Genomic DNA, 21,199 nt, shown 5'->3' with positions numbered 1-21,199 from the left:
CTGGGCCATCACTCAGCCCCTAGATAAGGAGCCCACAGCTGAGCAGGAGAGAGGCACAAGCGAAGGGACAAGGACAAAAGCGCACCCTTCAGTGCCTGGGCAGGTGCACAGCTGCCCACCGAGGCAGGTTACCGGCATTCCAGCATCCATAGCCCCGTCCAACCCAGTAAGATAAGCAGCTCTGGGCTTCAGTCCCTCTTTCAAGAGGAGAAAAGAGACCCAGAGAAGCCATAGGCGGCCGGTACTCACCGCTCCGGGCCGGGGTGAGGGCACTGGGTGCGTCACCGTGTACCACTGCTGCGTCTCCCGGTTCACCTCCTTGTAGAGACCACTGAAGGCGTTCTGCACGTCCCTCATGGTGAAGACGCAGACGGCGGAGCCCTCCGTGGTCCCCCTGTGCCTACAGAGGAAACGGCTGGATGAACCCAGGAACCCTGGGGCACGAGATGCGGCCAGCTCTTGGGCCCCAGTCCCAGTCACCCCACGCCCTCCCAGCTCCCAGTTAGGGTTAGGTCCTGGGGGCCATACCACTGGGAGGTGAAGACCCCATAGAACAGGGTGTCACGCCAGTCCTGGGGGCTGGGGCTCAGCGTGAAGACATCCTGCAGCACATTGAATGGGAAGCCGTCCTCTGGCCGTGAGCACAGCAGCTGGGCCTTCAGGAAGGATGTCCAGCGCTGCTGCAGGACCCGCTCACCACCCTCGTCCCCCTGGTGGAGCGAGAGAAGCCGGGCTTATGCGCAGGCCCCGGCAGGGAGCCTGGGGCCCCCTATCGCCCCTCCCAGTGGTTGCTACACAGACACCCCGAGTGGCACGCCGAAGCTATAGGGCAGGGTTCCATTTAGAATCAGGAAGACTTGACGGCAGGGTCCAAGTCCCATCGCCGCGAGGCTGGCCGAGTACACGAGGGTGCCTTCCTCACGGCGGAGTACCCGGAAGCGGACAGATGGGGAGTCTGACACAGGGGAAGGGGTCATGATCCCCCGCGAACAGGGCACCTGAATATCCACGCTGCAGAACTCGTTTGTAAAGTTTTTTAATCATGGGGCACCTGGGTGGCTCAGTGGGTTAAAGCTTCTGCCTTTAGCTCAGGTCATGATCCCAGGGTCCTGGGATCGAGCCCCACATCGGGCTCTCTGCTCGGTGGGGAGTCTGCTTCCCTCTTCTCACTCTACCTGCCTCTCTGCCTACTTTCGATCTCTGTCAAATAAATAAATAAAATCTTAAAAAAAAGAAAAGTTTTTTAATCATATAAATACCTATATATTTGCACATGTGCCAAAAAAGAACAAAGATCATCAAGGAACGTTCTAATCACCGGTGGTGCGGCAATAGGACTCTGACACTAACTGTCAACATTTAGTTCTTGTAGTTGTAGCTCACCACACTCCTAAAGCTTTCCGGGACTAGATTCAGCACATGCAACAACTCTGAGGCCAGTCTAGCGATGCCCACTGAACAGATGGGGACACTAGATGAGAAGGCACAGGACTTGCCTGAGGTCACAGGACCCGTGGGGCAGGCACTGAGGCAGCCTGGCTCGTCTCTGTTCTTGGTCACAAAGCTACCCTGCTTCTTTATACCGTACGTGATTTTTGCGTGTACTTTCCTGTACTTCTGCATTTTCTTAAATAGGAAAAAACGTTAAGAGCCATGTTAATTTAAAAGGAGAGAGGGAGGGGTGCCTGGCTGGCTCAGTGGGTTAAGCCTCTGCCTTCAGCTCAGGTCATGATCTCAGACTCCTGGGATCAAGCCCCGCATCGGGCTCTCTGCTCAGTGGGGAGCCTGCTTCCCCCGCCCCTCTGCCTGCCTCTCTGCCTACTTGTGATCTTTCTCTCTCTGTCAAATAAAAAAGTAAATAAAATCTTTTTTATTTTTATTTATTTTATTTTTATTTTTTTTAAAAAGGTTTTATTTATTTATTTGACAGACAGAGATCACAAGTAGGCAGAGAGGCAGGCAGAGAGGAGGAAGCAGGCTCCCTGCTGAGCAGAGAGCCCGATGCGGGGCTCGATCCCAGGACCCTGAGATCATGACCTGAGCTGAAGGCAGAGGCTTTAACCCACTGAGCCACCCAGGGGCCCAATAAAAACTTTTTTAAAAATAAGAGGGGTAGAGTGGGAGGGTTCCTGGGTGGCTCGGTTTGTTAGGCGACTGCCTTCGGCTCAGGTCATGATCCTGGAGTCCTGGGATCGAGTCCCACATCGTGCTCTGTGCTTAGAGGGAGTCTGCTTCTCCCTCTGATCCTAACTTCTTCTCATGCTCTTCCTCTCTCTCTCATTTTCTCTCTCAAATAAATAAATAAAAATCTTAAAAAAAATAAAAGGAGAGAGAGAAAAGCAGTCAGTCAAGCTATTCCTCCTGGAGGACAGAAGAGGCCTCCTGGCACTTCCTGATCCAGTACTGGAGCCTTCGGGTCTCTGGGGCAGCCCAGTCCCCTCACCTTGCAGATGCGGGCAATGCGGGACACGATGGTATTCTCGAAGAACTCAAACTCCTGGCCAGTCTCGCTGAAGAAGAAGTAGATCTTGTCATCGTCCCCTTGCAAGCTGCCCAGGCTCTCGGGAATATAGGCCGAGGCCACAAACGCTGGATCTGTGGGACCAATGGGGAGTGCAGTCAGCCTGGGAATCCCAGACAGGCAAGACACTGTTCCTGGCCTGGCCCTGAGAGGCTCCCGGGACTGGCACTGGGTGCGTGGGGAGGACTTCACCTTGGAGCCAGTTGAGGGAGCTCTCGGTCTTGGTGGGGCGGAGGCTCTGGCTCCGGGAGATGGCCGGGTCATTCCCCTGGAAGCTGCTGACCGTTCCGGTGTAGAGCTCACTGTCTGCCAAGAGAACATTCCCGTGGGAATGGCCCCTCAGCACGGCTCCTTCTCCCCACCCAGGGCCCACACTGACCCCAGCACTGCCCATCTCGCTTGCGGTGGACAGGGAAGGGAGTGGGATCTGGGAAAAGCCAAACCCAAGGGCAGCCGAGGGTCACTCTGGGGCCCCTGGGACCCAGCATGGCGGGGACCCGCCAGCTCAGGCCTGGGACCGACGCTGCCCACCTACCCTCCCCCACACGGAGCCTCACTGAACTCATCCTGCCACTCCGCCCCCAACACTCACCAACCATCAGGGCCGTGGACTTGAAATTGGGGTCAAAGGGACAACGGCCCTTGCCATCTTCCAGGAGGATGCGGCCCATCTCGTCCTGTGCCAGAGTGAAGTTCTCCACACTCTGCAGGGAAGCAGACGGAAGAGCTCAGGGACACGCTGGGGAATGCGCGTGGGCCTGGAGGGAAAGGAGGGGGGCGTGCCAGAGAAGGGGGGGCGAGGAGGGAGGCAAGCCGCCACACTCCTCTTCTCTGCAGGCAGGGTGCCGCGCGGGCACCGTCTGGCAGGGGCCCTCTGCGGTGGGCACACTAGTTGCAGTGACTACAGGAGAGACGCGACAGGCTTCAGAAGGAGCACCGGTATGATTCAAACCTGAGCTCCAACCCACTGCTCAGAATGCCACCCTCTGCTCAGGGGTGGTAAAGCAGAAATGCAGAGAGAGAGAGAGAGTGTGTGTGTGTGTGTGTGTGTGTGTGTAAGGGTGGAGGAGTTGGGCTGCGGAACTGAGTGAGGCCAGGGGAGAGCTTGAGGAAGCAAGGGAGGGTGTGAGTCCGGGGCTGGCCATGACCTCTGTGCCTGGGGTGTTTCCTCGTGCCCCTCCTTCCCCCACCCTCCGTGGGCCAACCGGGCCCCTAGACCTGGGGCTGGACCTCAGGGTTCTGGACCCACCGCTCCCTAGAAGTCGTGCCCTGTGCCCCAGCCTGGACCAGGGATGGGTGCTGGGGAACAACAGCCCCTGAGAGCCCGGGCATAGGGGGGCACTCACGATGTAGGTGCACACAGGGCTGAAGGCCGCAGTGCCGCAGGTGAACAGGTGAGTGGTGTTGAGCGGCAGGAGGATCTTGATGTAGTTCTGACAATCGCGCTGAGGGAGGAGGGAGGAGGCTGTCAGGGCCAAGGATGCCGCCAGGGGGCGCCGCCAAGCCCTCCCAGGCTGGGGTGTGCTGGGTGTGTGAGGAGAGCTTGGGCTCTCTCTGGCGCTCCTCAATCCCAGGGCAAATGAGAATCCAGCAGCATCCTGGGGCAGAGCTGACCGAGGACCACAGAGTGTGTGCGCTGGAGGGGAACCCAGGGGCTCGGCGTGTTCGGGAAAATTCTCTTCAGTGTGGGAGTGAAGGCACAGAATCCCTCCTCCTTGGGCTGTCTTCGCCCAAGGTCTTCACCAAGGTCTTTTTTGGAACCTCAGTGAAAACCTCTGGTTCTCCCCATCTGCCTGGTGAGATAAGCCAAGGCCCAGAGCAGTACCTGGGATCCCCGACTCACGGATGACCCCGACCACGTATCTGATCGTTCCCCAAAAACTTTATCTTCCGAGACCTCTCCCTTTTCAGCTGCTCAGGCTCCAGACCTCAAGGTCAGCCCCAATGCCTCTTTCACACACCCCCCAGAGGCCACTCTCCACCACGGCATCCAGAGCAACCCCTTTAAAACATGCAAGCCAGGGTGCCTGGGTGGCTCACTGAGTTAAGCCGCTGCCTTTGGCTCAGGTCATGACCTCAGGGTCCTGGGATCGAGTCCCAAATCGGTCTCTCTGCTCAGAAGGGAGCCTGCTTCCCCCTCCCTCTCTCTCTGCCTGCCTCTCTGCTTACTTGTGATCTCTGTCAAATAAACAAATAAAATCTTAAAAAAAAAAAAAAAAGCCAGCCATGGCGCTCCTCTGCCCAGCCCTCTGGTGGCTCCCCAAGCACCTCTCTCAGAGCAAGGCCAGTCCTGCCCGTTCTCCAGGTAGCCCAGAGCCAACTCCTGACGCACATGTCACTTTCTTAATGAGGTGTGGCCTGACTACCTGTTCAAGTGGCTGCATTTGGCCTGTTGCTCGCTCTTCTGCACAACTATACTGCCTGTGTCTGAAAGGACCAGGGCGCAGAGCACATTTGCCCATTCAAAGAAGTCGGGGGCGATCGGGACTTAAATCTATGTCTGAACTCAAGTCCCGGGCTCTCTGGCCTTCCCCTCAGTGGCCTCCCGCTACATGAAGGACAGGAGATCTCTGGGAACAGTGGGGAGTCCTCCAGGAGAACCCCAGGCCCGACAAGACCCCCACGCTGGGGGTCTGGCCCAAACCACACCAGGATCAGGCAGATGTCCTCTAGTACCCACTCCGTGGAGCGACACCCAGTCACTGCTCTTGCTGGAAGCCGACTTTATTTGGTTCTGATTAGGTGTGGGGTGAATATATTGACACTGAATCCCCATGGCAAGTCCTGTGAGACAGGCCATCAGTGTCCCCATTTTACAGGTGGGGACACTAAGGCAGTTCGGTATAGGACCAAACCAGGTGTGGCCATCTCTGAAGCCTAAGGCCAATCTACCGCAGCTGGCTGCACACTCCCACGTCCTGCCGCCACACTGGGTCCGGCAGACCACCCTCCATCCCTCCTTCGGCCCCGGTGGCCGCCACATGCTAGCTCACCTGTGGGTCCTTGCCCTTGAAGCTGCACTGCTGTTTCCTATCGGCATCTGCGCTCCATGACAGCTGCAGAATGAGAGAAGGGGGGCGCGTAGGTGGGGATGGGGGTGTGCCTGGCCCCTTCTCTCCCACCAGCAGCATCTTCACACCCAAAAGGTCGGTCTTTCCGTCCACCTGCCCCTCCGCCATCCTCTGCCCAGCTGAGCCAGCCCCGGGCGTCACCTCACCTCCTGGTACGCCCCACCAGGCAGGAAGCTGGCGCTGCTGTTGAGAGCAAAGAGGGCCTCTCGGGCACCCACATAGAGCGTCTTGCCATCCCTGCTCAGCAGAAGGGCCGTGTAGTTGGAGACGTTTTCTGCCCCAAATCTGAGAAATGGCCGGTCTTGGGAGCCTGGGGAGAGGAAGACGGACATCACCTGGGGGCCACCCCTCCCACGAGACACCTCTCCCATGGACCTCGAGGACGGGCCAATCTGAAGGGAAGGGAGCAAGGCAGTGCATGGCAAGGAGCTGGGAAAGGCAGAGGAGGCTGAAACGGAACAGCAGCATTCCTGGGCTCTCAAACATCACGTTAAGAAACAAATGCACGAAAGCTGAATGGGAAGGAACATTATAGCAGCGTTCACGTTAGTGAGAAACTGACAACAACCTAAGTGTCCAACCATCAGGGAACGTCACTAACACTGCACTGGACAGGATATTAGGATATAGCCGGTAGAAATGATGTAGTAGGAACACCAGAAAAACCGGCAAATTAAACAAGAAAGGCATGGTCAAATAGGAAGCAAACTAACATATAAAGTAATGGATTCTGAACACGTAAGAGAATAAAAGATAGGAAAGGACATTTACCACCCCTCTGAGTGGCATCAGCCCCAAGGAGAAGGACCTGTAAGGACGGCCCACCCGCACTGGTCCTGCAGCAGCAGAGTCCTGACGGCCGAGGGGAGCAAATGCGGGGCTCTGGTCTTTACCTCTTAGCACCGGCTCAGGGTCACTCATGGAGGATTTACGGTCATAAAACAGAACCCACAGTTACCAACCCTGACTTCAGGCACCTGAATGCGCAGTAGAGAGACGCTGTGATGCCGGGTCCCAGGGTGGTTAAGGGAAAAACGGAGTCTCTATCTCCCTGGGGAGAGCGAAGAGGACCGCCAGATATGGTCAGTGGTTAATGGAATGAGAAATTGAGGTTTCAGTATTAAAAAAAACTTAAAAAAAAAAAAGTTTCTTTCTTTTTAGGAACCTTTAACCCAACATGGGGCTTGAACTCATAACCCTGAGATCAAGATTCACATGTTCTATTGAGCCAGCCAGGGACCCCAAGGGTAGTTTTTTAAGTTACAGAGGCAACCCAGTATAGTGGTAGAAAAATGTCTGCAGGAGGCAGGGAAGACAGATGGAAGTGAGGGAAAGCTGCCTTTTCCTCAGCAACAGATCAGTGAATCAGATAAGCCATGCAGCAGTGGTGCCAGCATTTTAGTTAAGCTTATGGAGGAAACCGGGGCACCTGGGTGGCTCAGTGGGCTAAGCCTCTGCCTTCGGCTCAGGTCATGATCTCAGGGTCTTGGGATCGAGCCCCACATCAGGCTCTCTGCTCAGCAGGGAGCCTGCTTCCTCCCTCTCTCTCTCTGCCTACTTGTGATCTCTGTCAAATAAATAAATAAAATCTTAGAAAAAAAAAAAGTTATCCCTTTAATCAGGCCTGGGGCAGGGGATGACAGAGGCACCGGTCACTTTTCACACTTAAAAACTCGCTTCCACACTTAAAAACAAATTATGTGTATGTGTCCTGGATACAAACATGAAATACCTTTCATTGTTATAAAAGACATAGTAACAGGGAAGATTTTAATTATCTACCATCAAGTGAAGATGGTTATAAAACACTATGTCTATGGGGCGCCTGGGTGGCTCAGTGGGTTAAAGCCTCTGCCTTCGGCTTGGGTCATGATCCTAGGCTCCTGGGAGCAGAGAGCCTGCTTCCTCCTTTCTCTCTCTCTCTCTGCCTGCTTGTGATTTCTGTCTGTCAAATAAATAAATAAAATCTTAAAAAAAAAAAAGCATTTATTCAAAAAAACAAAAAATAACCACTATGTCTAGGGGCACCTGGGTGGCTCAGTCAGTTAAGCGCCTGCCTTCAGCGCAGGTCACGATCCTGGGACCCATGTCAGGCTCTCTGCTCAGGGGGTGCCTGGTTCTACATCTCTCTGTCACTTCCTCTGCTTGTACTCTCTCTCTGTCAAATAAGTAAATAAAATCTAAAAAACAAACAACAAAAACCAAAAACAGTATGTCTAGTTAGTTAGGTCTTATTTTTTTAATAGGAAAAATATGAATAGAAAAGGAAAAAAAAGAAGGGAAAATCCAGGAAGATGAATCACAAAATGCTGAAAATTGATATCCCTGGTGGGAGTACAGGTAATTTTTTTTTTCTTTTTTACTTCTCATGTTTGGATTCTGTAATCAGGTTACTCTTGGGTAATATGAAAGAAACGGAAAAAAAAAAAGAAAGAAACGCATGTTATCTGCCCAACCAGGGTACCGTTTGTGCCTGGAGTAATGGGTCTGAAGAGAAATTATTTTAAAAATTTGAAGCAGCTGATAAGAAAAGAAAAACAAGCAGGAATAAGCTACCCTGCCCCTCAGGCATCTGACCAACAGATTCTGACCACGCAAGCAGACACGGTCTCATGAAGCTGAGGGAGCAAAAGGGACATGCCAACAAAGCACTTGTGGAGACGCTTCATGAGCTTGTACGTGGCGTTTTACGTACCCCTGGCCTGGTTCCACAAAGGGCAAGAAAACAAAGAAAAGAATGTAGTGAAACATAAACAATAAAATCAAGAACAGAGAAAAAACAAGATATAGATCCGAGACAAACACCTAAACCAGAGTTAGGGCATATTCACATAAGCAGGTCAGAAGAGATCTTCACACACTACTAGAGACAGGTTGCACATTTAATACTGAGCCTCCTGGTGGCCAAGGAGAAAAGGGAAATAAAGGGAAATGAAGCGACTTTGTTCTCACTGTCCAAGAGGAGGAACACAGGGTGAAGCTAAGCTTTCTGGAGAAGCTAAGCTTTCTGCTCAGCCACTAATGCTGAAGGAAGCCTTCAGGTGGGATGTCCTAGCAAAGCCAACAGGATGTGGGATGGATAGCATCCTGCCGCAAACAGGATGACAGAGCTCCCAAGGCCACTCTTCACAAGGTATCCCAGAGAGGGAAGGCAAGGACACAGGTGTCCAGGGCAGGAATCGATGGGGGGAATGTGTGTGGCTCTGCAGCTGGGAGTCTTGTCATGCTCTAGAAGCGAAGTTGGTACTGGGGGGGGGGGGGCACTGGGAATTCATGGGGAAAGTAACATCTCACATCCGGAGCCCAAACTCTAGTACTAAAACCAAAGGTCCAGAGCAGTCAAGGCCTCTCTTTGAACTATCATGTCCAGACCTGCACAAGATTCTAGGTCTTGGGACGCCTGGGTGGCTCAGTTGGTTAAGCAGCTGCCTTCGGCTCAGGTCATGATCCCAGCGTCCTGGGATCGAGTCCAACATCGGGCTCCTTGCTCGGCAGGGAGTCTGCTTCTCCCTCTGCCTCTGCCTGCCATTCTGTCTGCCTGTGTTCACTCTCTCTCCCTCTCTCTCTAAAAAAAAAAAAAAAAAAAAAAATTCTAGGTCTTTTGCCCCCAGTTGCCAACCCCTCACTACATCAGCACTCAACACGCTGGGAAGCCCAAACTCACTCCCCTCTTCTCCCAACCATGAAATTTCCAAACATGAGGCCCAATCGTGTTGCTTACACTGTGTGCTGATGACCTTTTGGAACAAGCAGCCTGACCTTTCCATGCTCTGCTCCTGGAAGTCACCCCCACCAAGAGACCCCTCCTGTTGGCCAGCAAAGATCCACACCTGGGAGGGCGCATGGGGCAGAGATGAAGACACTTACCCCCGCAGGCCAACGACAGCCCTACAAGGTACACACTGCTGTCATCCTCAGCTTACAGAGTAAAACCAAACTTCAGAGAAACCAGGCAAGTTGCACAAAAGCAGCTGTGGTGGAAGGCTGGCTCAAGAGGTCGGCTTCCAGAAGACCCTCCCTCCCCCCAGGTGGTCAGCAGCAGGACGCAGCAAAATGCCCCGAAAGGCCTGACCTCCAGGGTCCAGGCCTGCCCTGAGGTGCCACCGCCGCCTAGGGACGGCCTGACTGTGTGCAATTTGTGAGCTCCTGGGTGATCCTGAAGTGGGAGGCCCACGGGCCACCCACTGACAAGCACCGCTGGAAGGTGGTGCCAGTCCCGAGTCACTGACCTTTAGCCTTTAGCTGTCTCACACACATCAAGGGGATACTGAGGAAAACACAACTCCCAGCGGCCTCACTGGGAGGAGTCCAGGAGACGCGGCAAACGCCTTCCACATCCCCCGGGCGGTTCTCTGAGAGCGAGGGCTGGCTCAAATCTGCCAGTGTTTATCTGCCCGCACAGGATGGGCATCTCCCCTGGGTGGGCTGGAAGTCTAGGCAGGAGGCCACACTTAGAATCCATCCACAGAAATGCCGAAGGTCAAAGATAAGCTGCCATCCAGGTGGCAGCTCAGTCTTACTAGGGCCAGGAGGAAGTGGAAACCTGCCAAGGGTCACGTAGAGAGAGCCCAGCCAGGCTGGAAGGACCGCTGGGGCACCAGCCCTGCCATGCCTCCTTCAGTCCCACGGGGAGCATGGTCAAGGAGACAGCAAAGGGACAGAAGGGGGTGACAGGCCCCAACGCCACGCGTTCCCCTTCTGCGCTTTCTCCTCTTTTGTCCCCCTTCCCTGAGCCTCTCAGACCAAGCCATGGTGTCCCGAAGGCCTTGCTCGCTGCTACCCTGTGGTCCCCCCAGACAGGTGGACCTCACCAGGGCTAGTCCGTGGGGCTGGCTTCCCAGCTGGGAGTCTTAACGAGACAGAGACTAAGAGCACAGGCTCAGGGAGTCAGAGACCTGGGTTCAAATGTTGCCTCTGTCACTTACCAGCTGTTTGCCACCAGGACAGGCCACTTAACATCTTGGAACCTCACTTTCCTTATCTGTAAAATGGGATAATAGCACCTTTCCTCATAGGGTTGTTATGAGAAGAAATTAGATTATGTATGTAAATAACAACGTGCATAATAACCCCCATTTACCGAGAGCTTTACTCAGAGCAACTTTGCACACGTTGGCCGAGTGCTGGCATGGGGTCTGGCACACGACCAACACTCGAGTGGATCAAAAACAAAATCCAAAAGCCCTGCAGGAAAATCCAGCCCAGCGAGGGCTGCCAGCAGAGCAGGGCTGTTTGGAAGAGCTGGGCCTCCCTCGTCCTCAGGGTTAAAAAAACTCACGCGGGGCAATTCGTAACCTAGGTCGGCACCTGATCACGCGGGGGCCTCCCGGCCAGAGCGCACGAGCTTGACTTGGGACAGGTGTCCCAGGCACGTGCTGTGTGCCCGCTCCTGCTCCCGCGCCCGCTCCATGGGACTGAGTCTCCGTCCCCACCCGGGTGCCTGGGGTCACCTCCAGAGTGATGGCACAGACGTCTGTGTGGGCCCTGCCTGAGCTTGCTGGTGTGTGTGTGTGTGTCTGCGCACCCTACCGCAAGGCCTGTCTGTACCTGCATTTGCTCCCGGCTGCTTTTTGTGGAGAGGTGACTGGGAGGGGGTGTCGGTGCTCTCCGCTCCCCAGGGGCGTCAGCACACCTCGGGGGCTGCCCCAGCTCCTAGGCCGCTTTCTCGTGTGCTCTCTTGGGCGGCCTGTGCCGCCTGCGCATCCTCCACGTCCTCTTCTACCCAGCGGGTGGGTCCAGGAGGGAGAAAACTGGTCTGCCTGAGGCTGCGGCCGGTTTTTCCCAGGTGGACGGAACCTTTCTATCCGCCCTGGGCAGCCTGAGCTGGTGGCGTCCCCGGGGCTCCAGGCAAGTAGCACCGGGGCGGGCCCGGGGCTGCTGCCTTGGAGTGGGCACGCTGGACGGGGCCGATCCGAGCGGGCCCCGCTCCCCCACCCCTGGGGCCTGGGCCTCTCCGCAGGAAGTGATGCGGGAACAACTCAGCCCCCAGACTCAGCTGGAGCTTCTCCCCTTCCCTGTGACTCAGCCGGAAGCTGGGAGCTCTCTGGAGTGAGACGGGAACCGGGCTCGGCGCGGTCCCCACCCAGCCGCCAGCCAGCGAGCTGTAGCCGGGCCGTGAGTCAGAGAACCACCCCACCTTTCTCTCCACCGCGGCTCCTGGCACCACAGCTGACGTGGACGTGGCCCTGACATCCTGGCCGCCGCAGGCCCCGGTGGGACGAGGCCAGAAAACACCAGCTTCTCAGTGTGAAGAGCTGGGAAGGTGCCCCCAGTGCAGGGAGGCAGTGTGGGCTGCCCCTCTGCTCGAATCCCAAAGTCCCCAGAAAGGGGTCTGAGCCCCAGGGCAAGCCCGCGAGGGCACCTCCTCTTCCCCAAGGCGTCGCACTGGACTCTTGGACCCGCTTGTACCTGCAGGAGCGCCACTCCTAGGGCAGGACTGCTGACTCAGCAGCAAACGTCAGCCGCCTGGGACACATGTCCCCCTTCTACACCGCGCCCCAGAGCTGTGGCAGGGTGGGCCAAAAGACCGGAAGCGGCGGGCTGAGTCCCCAAGCAGGGAAGGATTTCTCTCTGCAGGGGAAGAGGGGCTGTGGGCCAAAAGCCCTCCCCATACAGAGGTAAGCAAGAAAGAAAGAGGTAGGACAACAAGGGAACCCAGACTAGAAGCATCCCCAGTGTCCAGGGCAGGCACATTTAGGGAAGCCCACTTCCCAGATGGCCGCGGCTATGCTTTCCAGTGAGTGGGCCAAGAGCTCCTGGCAGAATCACCAGGAGGCCCCTCGCCCCTCAAAGACAACCCTCTTCCTTGTACCCTAACCCAGACTGTCATAAGCTGCCACCGCCTTGGGCATGTGCCTCCACCAGGACCAAGGGCAGCTCCTCCAGCCCTCTGCTCAGGGGCTGGCTGTTCCCTCACAAACCCCCCGTCCCGACGGCCCAGGTGGCCACCTTCCTCCTCTCACACACATCTCCCGTTTTCTGAAGAAACCGGGACCACCATCAGATACGGAAGCCTCAATTTCCCACCGCCTCCCTATCTCATCAGAGGCCAAGTCCCGTGTCGTCAACCTCTGCCTCTCAGAAAGCCGCTGTTTTCCTTCGACATTCATCCTAGAAATCAGTGTGCCTCCGGGCTATCCTCGGCGGCCAAACTCCTGAAGAGAAGAGCCGCCCAGAGCGGCCTCCGTCCCTTAGCTCCCACTGACCCCTTGCCTGGGAGTCAGGCCTCCATGAGCCCCACACTCGCCAGGGGCCAGGTATCACCTTGCTGCCGAACTTCAGACACTGAAGGGCATTGCCTCTGTGGCACCTGGCCTGGTAGAGGTCCCCTGTCCCCGACGTGTGGGCCACACTGGCCTCCAGGGTCACTTCCCTTCTCCCTCCCACTCCTTCTGGGCCTCCATCCCTCCAAGAGCTAACGTACGTGAGCACCCACTGCATGTTTTAAACAGGTCAATCTGGGCGTCCTGGCAAGGCGGCTGTGCAGGAGGTCCCCCTGCCTGAGGTTTTGGTGGGACAGCTGCCAGTGATCAGCCAGTTAGGAAGAACAGTGGCGCCGGGACTCAGCCTGGGCCGGCAGCTCTGGCGTCAGGGTCATTGTGTCATTAGGCTAGCTCCAGTCACTGCACACTCTGCTCTTTAATGCCGCTCCCTAGGATCTCCCCTTGGCCTCGAGATCACACGCCCACACCCATCACTTCAACAATCCAGACACCTGCAACCCACAGATCTCACCATCGGGGCAGGTCCTCCATCCAGTGGGAGACACGCCACGGCCACCGCCCACCACCGTCCCCTTCGGCTTGGGCTCGTGTCCTGTGTCACCCACTGGAAACCTAGAGAAGGAGGTTCCTTCCTCCTCTCCCTCACCCCACAGACATCCAATCCATAAACAAACCCTGCCGATTTTCCCTCCTCAATACTTCCCTAATGTGTCCCATTTGCTACCACTGTCCTGAACCAGGCCACCATCCATCCCTTTCCAACAGAGATACACTAGCAGCCTCCCAACGGGCCCCTGCCCCCAGCCCAGTCTCTGTGCTGCAGCCAGAGGGCTCTCAGGGTACCGTCCCAGTCCTGGATAACCCTCAGCTGTGCCCCTCTGTCCAAGCCCCTAACTTGCCAGCCCTCGCCACGTCTCCCTCCAGCTTCAACTGAGTGACACAAAGCTGCAACTCAAGGTCCTGTTCCTCCTCTCTCGTTTTGCTCAAGGCCTGGAACGCCCTTCCGTCTCACCAATCTCTACTCATCCTTTGAGACTCAGCTCAGTTTCACCTCCTCTAGGAGGTCTTCCTGAAGCTGGGCGAGGGGCCCCTCTCTGCACTCACCCCTTTCCCCTCACGCCTCTCCCGGCACCGGCCACGTGGCTGGTGGACGGGCTTCCTGTGTCTGTCTCCTCCCCCCGGCCAAGGGCTCCCCAAGGAGCAGGACATGCTAATTTATGCTTGTATCATGTGGCCAGGTAAGGTCCAAGGAGTTGTTCAAAAAACATGTCACTGAATGCCTGAATGCTAAGTCCCAATTCAGAGCACTCTGGTCCAGGGAGGGGTCTGAGATTCCAAGAGGGCAGCCTGGAGGTCCCGAAGGCTCTTGCCCACAAGAGCATGTCTGAGGACCACTGCCCTGCTCGGCCCCCTCCCCAAAGCACGGACCACTCAGCCCCACGCGCTCAGGGCCCAGAGAGCAGTGCGACAGCCGACAGACAGAAAAGAGTTCGCAAGGGCTGCAAAAAGGACGCGCTGCCCACGCCTGAGTCCTGACTTATCACTGACCAGCTGTGCAGCTCTGAACAGGGCCCTGCCGTCTCTGAGAGGCAGCCCTCACTAAGCTGCTGGAAAGACCAAATAAATGCAGCATGGAGAAGTGCCAAGTCCCATCCCTGGGTCAGGGAGCCCCCAGTAACCAGGACTGACCCTACCCATGCCCCACCCGACACCCCCCCCACGCCCCCCGCCTCTTCTCCTGCCGCCTTCCCTCCTCCCCACCCTTGCTCTGAGTAACACCCAGCACACTCCGGCCACCTCAGCAGCTCGCTCATGCAGAAGACAGGGGATGAGGGCAGATGGGGCTCCAGCCATTGGGACGCAGGAGCCCGTCAGAAGCTGCGGCCACTGCAAAGCCCCAGATGCACGCTGCTTAGAATGGGGGCCCAGCCTTGCCAGATCTTCCGGAGAGCTGGAAAGCTGCATTTTTCCTTTAGATTTCCTGAGTTTTAAATATCAGCAACTAATTAAAATTTCTTTAAACACTTGGAGGCCAAAGAAAATCTATTTCCGGGCTGGCTCTGGCCTTCCCCCCACCCACCACCACCATGGTGCAAACCTGTGTCTGAGACGTTTGCTCCGGGTCTCCTGTGTGGACCACATTTCTAACCGTGGCCATACCCTCGGGGCCTCAGCTGGATCCCCTGTTCCCATCCAGGGAGTGACCTCGATATGTCTCTTTACCAGACGGACAAACGGAACCTATCAATCACTCAGGGGCCGAGCTGGGCCATTCTGCCGCCTTCCCACACTTCACAGCTGAAGCTGAAGGCAGCTGTTTTAACAGAGAATGTAGTTCTTGAGTCCTGAGAGCTGTGGCCCGTGGCTTGACCCCAGACCTTTTAGCCGTACAACCTTGACTTCGCAGAGTTCACTTCTCCAACCTTCAGTCCCCCCACAGGAGGGAGCAGTGCCCCCTCCAGCACCTGGCACATGGTGAGGGCCCCATCCTGGGGGGCTTTCTTTCCCGTTTCTGTTAGCGCCTCTCAGAGGATGAACAATGGGAGGCCAAAAAGGAGAGGAGACTGCTCATGTGGCCCCTGTTCAGTAGGAGTTAGGATAAAATGAGAGGTTTCAGGGGCACCTGGGTGGCTCAGTGGGTTAAAGCCTCTGCCTTCAGCTCCGATTATGATCCCAGGGTCCTGAGATCGAGCCCCATATGGGGCTCTCTGCTCGGTGGGGAGCCTGCTTCCTCCTCTCTCTCTGCCTGCCTCTCTGCCTACTTGTGATCTCTATCAAATAAATAGATACTAAAAAAAAAAAAAGAGTTTTCAGTCTGCTGGGCCCACTGCAACCCCCTCCCCAGAGCCCCTCGCCACCTCTCTGAACCTTACTAACTGTCAAGATGGGCTTTTCAGAGGACGCATCGGTACAGACCAGAAAGATCCCACAGAGAACAGATCAGATCTCAGGGAAGCAGAGCCATATCCTTGGACAAAATACTTCACCTCTCTGAACCTCAGCTGTCTTCTCTGTAAAATGGGGATAACTTTACCCACCGTGTGGGGGGGAACAAAACAACCTAAATGCCTGGTGCCCACAGTAGCTCTATACCCCCCACTTTCCTTTCCGCTTTCTTCTAGGCCCTAAACACTGCAACACAAACGTGGGGACGCCAGCCAGCTGTGCTACCTAAGGGCTGGACATGGTCCTGTCCTGCACCAGAGAGCCCCCCAGAGGAGTGGCGGCTAAAAAAGGGCCGTGGAGACTGCACAGGGCTAGGCACAGAGACAGAGTTCGCCTGTAGCCTGAGGAACATGAGATGGGTTGGAGCCTTTACGGGACCCTGGGCACGTGTCCCAAGACAGCCAGCTCCATGTGAGCCACTCTCCATCCTGGACACAGGGGAGCCTGGCCGAGAGGACAAATGCAAGGAGGAGGGGTGGGGGAGAAGCTCCCCTTCACCCCCAGGGAGAGCCCCATCAGAGGCCTCTCCACCCATCCTGAGCACCCAACGAGGGGTGGGAGCCAGGCCACAGTCTCTAGGAAGGGGACAAAAGAGTGAGTGAACTCCATGAGCGGAGTCCAGCCTTTCCTCCAGGCTCTGGGCCACCTTCTGCGTCCCTTGCGTGGATGAACATGCAGGTGTGTCCAGATGTGCCCCCAACTTTGCTTGGGTGGCACACAGGAATTTCAACAGCCCGCTGAATGCAGGGTTATGCACGAGGCAGCGTGGAACCAGTGCGAGACAGGGTGCGGGGAGAGGTGCACCAGCCCCACACAGACGTTCTTCAGGGCACAGAACTTCAAAGAGCTGAACCAGGAGCACTTGAAAAGTGCACTACATTCAGCAGGACCCCTGGGGTGACTTGCTTGGTCCTCCTCACCCGAGCAGGGAGGGGGACCTGCACCATTCCATTCCCTGACCTGGCTTGGGTCTCGGCAACGAGCAGAGGGTCTGCCTCCGGCCGTGCCCAGCATCACCCAGATGGATGCACATAACCTCCCTGAGCCAAGGGGGGGGGGGGACTTCCACCACAGAGAACGGAGGCCACTACTTTTTACTGGGGTCAGAGCACGTGCCAGGCACTGTGCCAAACGCTTTCCATACATTATTTCCTCTCATCCGCTCAGAGCCCTGCGAGATGGGTCCTGCCATTAGTGCCGGCTTGCCCCAGGCGGCGCGGTTAGGAGGCAAGCTAGTCTTCGAGGCCCGGCCGTTAGCGCCATAGCTACTGCTCTTTCCACTTGGCTCTGAAGGGCCATGGAGATGCCAGGCCACAGGAAAGAGCTGAAGACAAACGCTCACGTGGGGCTGAGACCACATCCAGGAGGGAGGCCTGGCACCAGCCAACTAGACTTTGAAAGCGGCCTGCACTGGGGGCTTCCCAGAGCAGCCTTGACCCCGGGTGTCCATTCCAGGGTCAGGGGACAGGCAGCTGATCTGTGCCAATGCCCAGCTCCCCGGCTCAATGGGGTTTTGTTTGACCAGTTTGCAAGGCCTACGGATTTATTTCCGATCTGGTTTGGAAACACTGTGTCCAGACCTTTCCAGACAGGGGCAGGGGGAAATTAATAACTCCTCTTAATTGCCCAAATAAGGGAACTCAATAAGATTCTCATGAGCCAAAGAAGCAGCTTTGCTTTGTTTCTTTCCACACGGCCCGGGCTGCGAGGCTCTGGCCTTGTAGCTCACACACCCGGCGCCATTATTTCTACTCGGCTGTGCTCCTCTCCTGAGCCGTTGGTCCTGGAACTTCAAACGGCACTTTCCAGTGCAAGAGAACCCAAATTCCACACACTTCTTTGAAGCATTCCTTCCACAGAGACAAGTAACTTCCCTTTAAGGCCTCTCCTTGTCCAGCTGGCACTGGAGGCCCCAGTTCCCCTCCTCCTTCTTGGCCACTGGACGAGAGCACAAATGGGGGTCTCCTCCTTCAACCCCAGGAATCTGCTGCAGATTAACAGCAATGAGGGTTTCCTAGGAAGGACCCCACACATGAACTGCATGCTCTGGTTCTGGAGACATTGTTTCAAGGCCCAGACACAACTCACGGTCCCTGGGCATCCGGGCCGTTGCGGACCTCAGGTGGGAATGCAGCAGGGGAGGAAAAGTAGGGTGCAGTCTCTCCCTCCACGCCTCTCTCCCTGTTCTGTGAAGGAGGGGCTGTGGGCCCTGGTGCCTAGAGTCCCCATGCTCACCTTGGGCCTACCCAGGACAGGCACGCTGCCAGGAACATCTAACAAGCCCCCAAGGATGCGGCAGGAAACTGGCTGTGGCCATGCTCCGAAGGGGAGCCTGTTTCCGCACCAGGGCAGTCCCTACTGGGGCTCCTAGTATCTAGGGCCAGGAGGAAGCCTAGGGAGGCAGTCCTTTGGGCTGGGGTGCATATCAGCGAACCATGGATGTGTGCTCATAAGTTCAGGGTTGGGTGCTGCTAACTATTCCTGGGCTTTGGGGGGAGACTGGAGAAAAAGGCTCCTCTGGGCAGACCCAGTCTCAAGAACACAGCAACAGCTTTGTCTTTTTCTAGGAGCCACAGCTTGGAAAGCAGCATACCGACTGCATTTCTAGGCCCTCCAACTTCTCCAGGGACACCTTTGTGCCATGCATCTGTGCCAATCCCAACAGGTGAGCCTGTGTCACAGTCCTCTGTGAGTTTGGATTTTAACATACGGGTCTGGGAGAGGGGGGTGCACAGACATCCAGACCAGAGCCCCCACTGACCTGTGCAGGCGACGCCGGTATGTGACAGAGCCTGGCCACAGTCACAGATTTGTGGAAGTGGGCCAGGTCTCAGAGCTATGTGGGTAATCGCCACCAAGTGTTCTAGCTGCTCTTAGGAAGCAGGCCCTCTCGGTTCCCCCTCATGGCTCCCCAGTTCTGCCCTTCGGTTACCCTCTGCGTGGTCCCCGTCCAGTTCCAGAGCTGGACACAAGCTCTGAGGGTTAGCCCAGGGCCATAAATGGAGTCCATCGGAACTTTTGTTCCCATTTCGTCTCCCTCCTCCCAGGGCGAAGGAGGTCTAAGGATAAAAGGAGTTGTGGCCACAGCGGAGAAGTGGCAAGGCAGTAGGCCTGGGTCCAGATACACTTGTTTATCCTCACTTAATGAGATGGAGCCCCCAAGGGACTGTGGTCAAACAAACACACCAGCACCACCCCGACCCAAGGCAGTCACCCTGGCTCTGTGCAGGATATGCAAGAATGAAGCCTGTGCTTAACACGCAGCAACACCACCAGCTAACACTTACTGAGCGGTTTCTATGTACCAAGCCCTGTCCTAAGGACTTTTCAAACACAAACTAATTTAATCTTCACAACCCTGAGGTAGGTACCATTATTATCCCATTTTAAAGATGAGGAAATTGAGGCCCAGGCAGGGTTCAGTCACTTGCTCAAGGTCACATGGTTACTAAGTGGTGGAGGCAGGATTTGAACCCAGGCCATGCTCTCCCCACAAGTCCTGCAATGTTTCAGACAGGGTTATTCAGGGCCACAAGGAGCCTGGATAATAAGTGCTGATTCGGCTACTCTTCTCTTTTGTACACAGAATGTTTTCAGGAGTAGGGATGCAAAAGAGAGAAGGAAATCTGGTATACTTTCAATATGGAACCTTTAATTTTATTCCAATTCTCCCAGTGTGACAACAAGTTAAAGGGCTTGGATAAACAACATCTCTGAACCCCTTAAAGCCTGTGCCCACAGAACTCACCTAGTTTCATGAAATCGTCAAGACAGCCTTACAGGATACCTAGCACTGTGCCCATTCTGCAGATGAGCAAACCACAGCACAGGAAGAAGGGAATTACTTGCCCAGTAGGAGAAATGGCTTGGAATTCCCACCTCTCTAATTTCAAAGACGACTGGGAAAAGCAACAAGATGTAAAGAGGCTGGGAGAGGGGAGAGCCATGAGCACCAGGTGAGAGACCTCACCAATGAGGACGATACTCCCAGGAGGAGATTCTCCCAGGGCCTAGGAGTCCCACAACAGCCCCCATCCCTGGTATGATCGCTCCCGCCTCGGGAAGGATCCCACCACTCTCGGTCCGGCACTGCGCCGAGAGACCAGGGTGAAGGGCTGGGAGGGAAGATGGGACTCCTGTCCCGCAGCGGCTCGGAGTCCTGCTGCGACTTGCTGAATACCAGAACCCCAGTGTTTATGGGACTGCAAGCACGGCCCCCTCCACCCCGAGACGCCCTCGGGGGCGGCACCGCGGCTGGCTCTGGTCAGCATCAAAGACAAGCAGATGGGCAGGCGGACCAGCGGGTCGCCAGCCTCGGGGGAGCCCGCCACCGCCGAAAAGGGCACCATACCCAGGGGCGAGCTTGGACGACAGAGCAGGCAAAAGAGCCCCCACACACACACCTACTAAAGGAAGGGAAGAAAGGGGCCCGCGGCCCCCCAACTGCCCTCTCCTCTCTCTCCCTCTCCGCAGCGCCCTGAAAGGAGGAAGGGTCCTAATGGACCCCAAGCCTCCCACAGGCCCTCTCGTCCCTCCCTCCTTTGTCACAGCAGCCTCCGCAAGCACCTCCCGGCCGCCTCCCCTCCCCCCGACCCTAGCCCGCGCCCCCGCGGGGTAGTCCCGGCGCTTACCCAGCGGCAGGCTGATCCGAGGGGCGAGCGCCGGAGTCGGCGGCGGCGGCAGGAGCAGCAGGAGCAGCAGGAGCAGCGTCGGCGGCCCGGGAGGCAGCGCGCCCCGCGGGGCGGACGGTCTGCTCCCCCAGCCCATCGCGGAGCTCGGGACAGCAGGGAGCTGCGGCGTCCTCCAGGCTCTGGCTCAGGTGGCTCAACTTGACTCGCGAGCGAGACCTGGGGGTGGGGGTAGGGGTAAGAGGGGGGAGGTGCGATTACGTGGGCCGAGGTGGGCGGGACCGAAGGAGGAAGTCCCGCGGCTGGCCCGGCCTCTCCCGCCCCGCCCACCTCCGCGTTCGGGACCCGAGAGGCCGGAGGGGCGTCCGCCGGCTCCGGGAGCTTGGTGCGCGCCTGGAGGGCGCCAAGCAGGGCAACACTGTCGCCGCCGAGAACGAACCCGTCTTTCTTCATCCCCGCCTCTCAGGCCCTCCCCCCTCTCCCCGACCCCTTCCGGCTCCTCTGCGACCACCCTGAGCGCGTGCGGTTGGGAAAACGGGCGGGTCTCTCTCCCAGGGCGCCTCCCGAGGGTCGGCCGTGGGTCTCCATTCTCCCTTTCCAACCCTGCGCGGGTGCTCCTGGCACCCACTTGCCCGTGACCAAAGGAACCGGCGGAGCCCGTGCTGACGAGGCTGGTTGCTCCTGAGTCTCACTTCCGCACGGGTCAACCCACCTTAGGTCTTGCCTAGGCTTCCACTACGGGCTCAGAGCGTGATCCAGGTACCCTGCGGGGTCATCCACGTCTAGAATTCGGTCCACACGAAGCCAAAC

General features: G+C 56.7%; 1 protein-coding gene across 1 annotated transcript in view; it reads right to left on the bottom strand.

Annotated features, from left to right (window-relative positions):
* SEMA4B (semaphorin 4B) overlaps positions 1–21,199 on the bottom strand; it is a 26,343-nt gene extending 5,144 nt beyond the window's left edge. Inside the window, exons 1-10 of the mRNA XM_082736089.1 lie at positions 21,102–21,199; positions 20,393–20,608; positions 5,739–5,902; positions 5,515–5,577; positions 3,868–3,966; positions 3,114–3,225; positions 2,714–2,827; positions 2,444–2,595; positions 529–710; positions 250–400 (exon numbers count right to left, since the gene is read on the bottom strand). Of these exons, the coding sequence (XP_082592215.1) occupies positions 250–400; positions 529–710; positions 2,444–2,595; positions 2,714–2,827; positions 3,114–3,225; positions 3,868–3,966; positions 5,515–5,577; positions 5,739–5,902; positions 20,393–20,528 (1,173 nt within the window). The 5' untranslated portion in view covers positions 20,529–20,608; positions 21,102–21,199. The remainder of the gene's footprint in view (positions 1–249; positions 401–528; positions 711–2,443; positions 2,596–2,713; positions 2,828–3,113; positions 3,226–3,867; positions 3,967–5,514; positions 5,578–5,738; positions 5,903–20,392; positions 20,609–21,101) is intronic.

The sequence above is a fragment of the Mustela nivalis genome (genome assembly GCF_964662115.1).
Source record: "Mustela nivalis genome assembly, chromosome: 6".
Lineage (NCBI taxonomy): Eukaryota > Metazoa > Chordata > Mammalia > Carnivora > Mustelidae > Mustela > Mustela nivalis.
The sequence above is the reverse complement of the archived record's forward strand: the minus strand, read 5'-3'. Positions and strand labels throughout refer to the sequence as shown.